Source organism: Lytechinus variegatus, chromosome 4, assembly GCF_018143015.1.
Source record: "Lytechinus variegatus isolate NC3 chromosome 4, Lvar_3.0, whole genome shotgun sequence".
In the NCBI taxonomy this organism is placed as follows: domain Eukaryota; kingdom Metazoa; phylum Echinodermata; class Echinoidea; order Temnopleuroida; family Toxopneustidae; genus Lytechinus; species Lytechinus variegatus.
Window position 1 is genome coordinate 55351824 of NC_054743.1, and position 6000 is coordinate 55357823.

A 6000-nucleotide genomic window follows, 5' to 3' on the forward strand; every position below is an offset into this window, starting at 1 on the left:
TTAGACAGGAATAAAATATGAACTGAAAATCAATGGCAAAACAAATACCTGAAATGAGCTAAAGTAACCAAATTCTTTCACCCCTGGCATGGCTACTGCTACTTTCTTACATTATCATGGTTATTTAGACATAGTCGAAATCTTCATGAACCTAAATGACTATTCAACAAAGAACTTGATCACTTGACCATAATGATAACGAGACCATCTGATGATGCTAAGTATACCTTGTTAGCTTACAATGCGGTACTTGAAAATCGAATATGATTAGTGATGAAATATATTTATCCAAACACGTTGTGAACTTATTAATGAGGGCCTTCTCAGCATGGTACACGCTGATTTACTACACTCATTATGCACACCCTATTTCGAAAATAACATGTCCTAATACATGTAAATAATCACTATTCTGACATTTCCTCTCTTTTTCCTCATTTACTTATTATGTTCTTATCCTGTCTTGTCCTGCATCTTGTTATGTCTTGTCTGCAATGTTTTGTCATTCCCTCCCTCTTCTTTTTTTCTGTCTAATGCGCAATATATCCTTCAAAACGGAGACATCTTTGTGTGACTAGCTTTGCATTTTTATTTATCAGTAATTTAAAATATGTTTACATTAATCTGATCTCCATCTTTTTGTTCCTTCTCTTTATTTCTTTCCTCTGTAATATGTACGCATATATAAATAGGTCGACAATATTTTTTTCATGTCCAAGGAGGATTCACACTTTACAAGCTTTGCTTTTAGCGGACCCTCCCCCCCCCCCCCTCATTTCCATTTTATCTCGACATGAAAACAGCACAAGTCATATTTTTGGTGAAATTGAGTTAAATATGGGAAATCGTTCCTTATATAATGACTCATCTTGGGTATAAATGATAAATCTAAAATCATCTCAGAAATTTCTTAAATAAAGGAGGAAAATCTGGTATGAGTGTAAGAAAAGCCCAAGTCCAGGACATGGGCTTTTCTTACATTCATATCATAGCGACCTCTCTGATTCCTTTACTACTTACTACAGAATTCTACCACGTATATGAATGTAAGAATGTTCCAAGTCCACATGATTCGTAAAGCGACCCAAGTTCACCAGACAAACGAACCCACCCACAAATATCGTGAACATTTATATTCCTAAAAAATATACACTTAATTTTTCATATGATACTTAAATTTGTTTTATGAAGTATTGTAATTTCGTCAAATATAGGCCTACATTAATTGCCCAAAATAAAATATCCAGTATTTTTTTCCGATTTTCTCGAAATGACGTCCTAAGGACTTGGGCCTGTTTCATATTCATATGCCCAATTGAATCGAATTGAATATAAAGTTCACTGTGTCGGGTTGCAAATTCCCGGGAATTTTCGCGGTGGAAACTATCCATGGGAATAAACGTGAAATTATTGGGAATTTTCGGCATTTTACTGGAATTTTAAAGAATGTTGGGAATTAAAAAAAATATACATTTTATGATATGTATATACAGGAATTGAAAGGGTAACCCTGGCAGATGAAGCTTGATTGTGTTTCGTCAGCAAGTTTATAGCCATATATTATGCTAAGACAGTCAGGGGGACAATGCAGAATTTCAATGAATTTCAAGTAACAGTTCATTACTGTTTTAGTGGCTGAATGCTACGTGCGATGGCAGTACATGTACACTTCGAATACACTGTTCATACAATGATGCCTATTGGATATTCTAATCATTTTGCAGATGAGGATAATCATTATTAATGATATTTATAACATTATTGTTAGTAGCATTATTAGTATTTTATCATCCTTTTATTCATCATTTATTTCTGCATAGCAGAAGTCAGAACTTTGTGCTGTTTGTGGCGTTAATTTACTGAGTATAAATACAGATTGCTGGTTCAAGCTTAACGTTTATTTTAGTTCAGTTAACAGAACAAAACATTTTGTTTGTTATTTTGAAAATACTGTAGACCAAATATAATGTAACTGATATTAGATTGTCATTTAATATCATAAAAGATATGAAATTAATAATAAGTTTTTTAATCTCAATCAAGGTCAAAGGTCATTTGAGGTCAACAAACTTCGTGCATGTTCTTTCTCCCTTTGTGAAAAATTATTCATCTTGATTGCTTTCAAAGTCAGCCATTATTGCTATTTCTTGCCCCCCATATTTTCGGGGGTGGAGGGGGCATTTTAGAAATAAATTAGCAATGTAACATTTTGTTCCTGGACCTGATATTTCCCATTTGAAGACTCAAGCCAGTACCATTGCCGCTGGTGGGATTAGTATGCTGTGCATACCTAGTCTGCAGGCACAGACCATGGATGGAACTTTGATCAACAAGTGGGTATCCACGCTAGGACTAGCACATAGAATCTTGCTGCTTCCTGAGCGAGAGGCCTTCAGTACAGAAGGAAAGAGTAGGCTGCACATTCAGATCCTTAACTCGAGTGAAGGCTTTGCACAGTAGACAAGTGCGAACCCTTCCTCGAGGAAAGTGGTCTGAATATGCAGCCTAAAGTTTCGGCCAATGACTCCAAAAGATCCTTTTGTTCAACAGAAAGTTGTATTTGTGCTCGTCTTGTGTGAAGACCCACTTGTGGATCTAAGTTTTAATAAGGGTCTGTGCGTGCAGACTTAGTGTAGGGGGGGGGGCAATATTGTCTTAATGCGTTATTATAAAATGGCATAAAAAGTATTGACATTCAAAGAAAAATGAAAAATAAATAGTGTAATGCAAAGTTTTATTTTTTTCCATGTTGAATTGAAAAGCATTAATGCTCCATCATGTAGTAGATACACGGACTATAATGTTTTTATCTACAGTTTGATAAATATTTCATACCCTGGGCAATTTAAAGAATGAAGAATAGTTTTAATACAAATGGAAATATAATATTTGAGGATATCAATTTATAATTTTGTTTTTAAACACATAATTTGTCACTTTTTGTGAAAAAAAATGAAAATTTCCAGCTGCTGAAAATTCCCAAAACTTCCCATGGAAATTTTCCAAGATCTCCAGAAAGTTTTAGGCCCTTTGCAACCCTATCACTGTTTAATACCTCCCCCCCCCCTCCTTGAGCAAACGCGCCCTCTCCCTTTCTATTTATTCATTTCCCTCTCCCCTCACTTTCTCTCCAGACTCTATTATATGCGAATCTCTCTTTGTATTACTCGTTAACTTCTCTTTCTCTATTTTCTCATTTTCTTATTGTATTATTAGTCTTTTTTTATTCCCAATAAACAACAACTTTATTAATATGTTTATATTTCTCTCTCTTCTCTCACACACCACTATACAGTAAGAACTTTATAGATTAAGTTGCGGCATCAAGGTCATGACGAATCAGACGAGCTTAATATTAAAGTATGATGGCAGCCAACAAGAAGCCATGAGTTATTTTATTTCGGAGTACCATAATTGGAACAGATTTATTGATAATGAAGATCCCACACCTCAACCATTTGTTAATGTGTCGGTTAAATCATGGACCTATTAGACATTCAACGCTATCATTTCTTTGATCGAACGAGATCCGCCGCCCAATGATAATGTGCATCTTAATGAGAACATACAGGTATTTTGACAATAGCGACTACCAAGGCGTATATCTCATTATTTTCAAAGCACAACTTTACTGGTTTAGTTATGTTGGCTGATGCCCTGTGTTAGAGAATGCTTTTCAGTCAACATGCTTTAGATTTGAAGCAGCAAAATTAGGAAGCAGCCGATTTTTCTGAATAAATTATATTATCATTTTATCCGCTGACTTCCGTACGCACATAATGACCTCAATCAAATTAAGAGATAAATGCTCTCTACATAATTTGAGCCATGCATATGTTGAATATTAGGATGAAACAAAAAATGAGATTATTAATATAAAGCAATCAATCACAGTATTGCATCTATCTTGAAATATGCATAGGGTAAACCAGAAGTGTACATTTCTTTCTTAGGATTTAGTGATCTTCTGCGCATGCAGGTTGTGCAATATCACTGACTAATCACGAACTGCTTCTTTCACCTCAAGGACGAATTGACAGCGGAACATGGTAGGATGAAAGAAGAAAACATATAGACCGAATGAAATTCAGCAACATTGGAATGATTTTGTTGGGGGGTTGAAGCCCCGCCCCTGCTTACGCGGACCCTGCATAATACTCAGGGTTGTATTTGATGGAATATTGTCATAGTTCTATTAGATATTTCATTCCTACTGAGCAGTTACAACCTTTAAAAAAACAATGAACGTTCGTACGCAATTAATTTAGAATGCCTTATACGATAGTTATTACTCTAAATTCTTTTGTAAACAGAATTACTTTTCATTGAACTTTTACATTGTTATAATCTTGTTTAGAAACAAGCAATCATTCTAATGTGTGATATGAAGTTGAATCGTCTGTAAATAGGGTAACTACATTATTTGTACCAAACGTAATCTAAGCAGAGAAATGCTAACTTCCTAATATGTTTATTAAAAAAGAAATCTAATTTTATATCGTCATTGCATCATTGGTTCGATGTCTTTCTTGTTTTGTAGCATTTTATATACTTTAGAGGTTGATGGGATGACCAAACAAAAACAAAATCCGATGAGTTTCTATCATCTCATAATTTCATTCAATTTTTCATATCACTCTTTCCAATTTCCCGCGATGGCATATAATGTTTTGTTTGTTCATCTTGAAATAATAGGCAAATACAACATAAAAGTATATAAAGTAAAATCATACAAAGTAGTTATGAATGGAGGATGCCGTCGAAAAAGTTTGTAGAGAGATTGAATGCATGAGCGCTGAAAGGCAGCTCGAGCTAAAGCTGGAGAAGTAATAATGACATCGCACCTCGGAATAAAATATTTCTACATAAATGGCGCTATATAAATACCTATTATTATTATTGTAGAGTGCATCTTTCTTTTAAAATATTGTAAATATTATGAATAATAAAACAAATCAGAAAAGGGAAAAACCTAATTGCCTACAAATTGCAAAAAATTAAAGAGAAATGACACAAAGAGATCAGCTTAACCATTTTTGTCAAAAGAGGAAAGTAAAATGAATGCGATGTACGTGACAAAAATGCATACTAAACCATAAACTGGCGTGCAGGAAAAGATGGGTAATCAGTCATAAATGGATCGCTAACGTTAAATAAAAAACGGATTATGTTCAACGATCTCTACAAACTCACAATATTGCTCGTTACTGTATTAGGATCAAATCACATAGTTTCTGATGTAAATAGTTTAAAAGTGGTGTCTGTATATTGTGTAAATACTATAGTACATAACGTCGAATATTATTTGTTCATTGTTCTTTTTGTGCATTGTTTTGCATTACTGTAGTTTTTTTTACTATGCCCCGCCAAACGAAGTTTGAAATGAAATATGGCTCACGCATTGGTCTCGAGGTAAAAGTGTGCAGGAAATAATGTTTCCATACCCTAACCCACAAATGGTGTTGCCGTGTAAACTACATATCTCAACAATTATGCAAAAAAACCCAGTTTGTACTACTTCATCAGTTTATTAACAATTATCATGATATGTATCTCACACATTAGTCTTTGGGTAAGAATAGTCAAGACATATATGTTCATGTGTTGGAAACTGTTGACATGGTAACGCAACACAGGTGGGGAATTGGTAACCTACATCGATAGTTCTAGTTCTTATGTTGGAAGTCTAAATGGGCACGTGACACAATGTCGTATATATATTTGTATGGTTATAACCTTACAGCGTGAGTTTATTAAATTTGTATATAGTTTGTTAAAAAAGTTTTTTTTAAGACTCTGTCTGCTCCAGGTATTATCATATATCATATATTGATCATCAGGAAGTTACATTAATCTTCCACTAAAGTTAACGTACTTGAGTTTTATTATAAGAATGTTTTAACGTTGTAAATTTTACTATCCAGTTCCGATGTTTAGTTTAGTTGAATACTGGAGTTCTAGCCTACAGAAACAAAGATTTTTGCTGTTGAGGCGAAATGT

General features: G+C 34.0%; 1 protein-coding gene across 1 annotated transcript in view; it reads left to right on the plus strand.

Moving 5' to 3' along the window:
• Nucleotides 1-5484, plus strand: part of LOC121414355 — a 29889-nt gene extending 24405 nt beyond the window's left edge. Inside the window, exon 14 of the mRNA XM_041607510.1 lies at nucleotides 3296-5484. Coding sequence (XP_041463444.1) covers nucleotides 3296-3314 — 19 coding nt within the window. The 3' untranslated portion in view covers nucleotides 3315-5484. The remainder of the gene's footprint in view (nucleotides 1-3295) is intronic.
• Nucleotides 5485-6000: the final 516 nt, after the last annotated feature.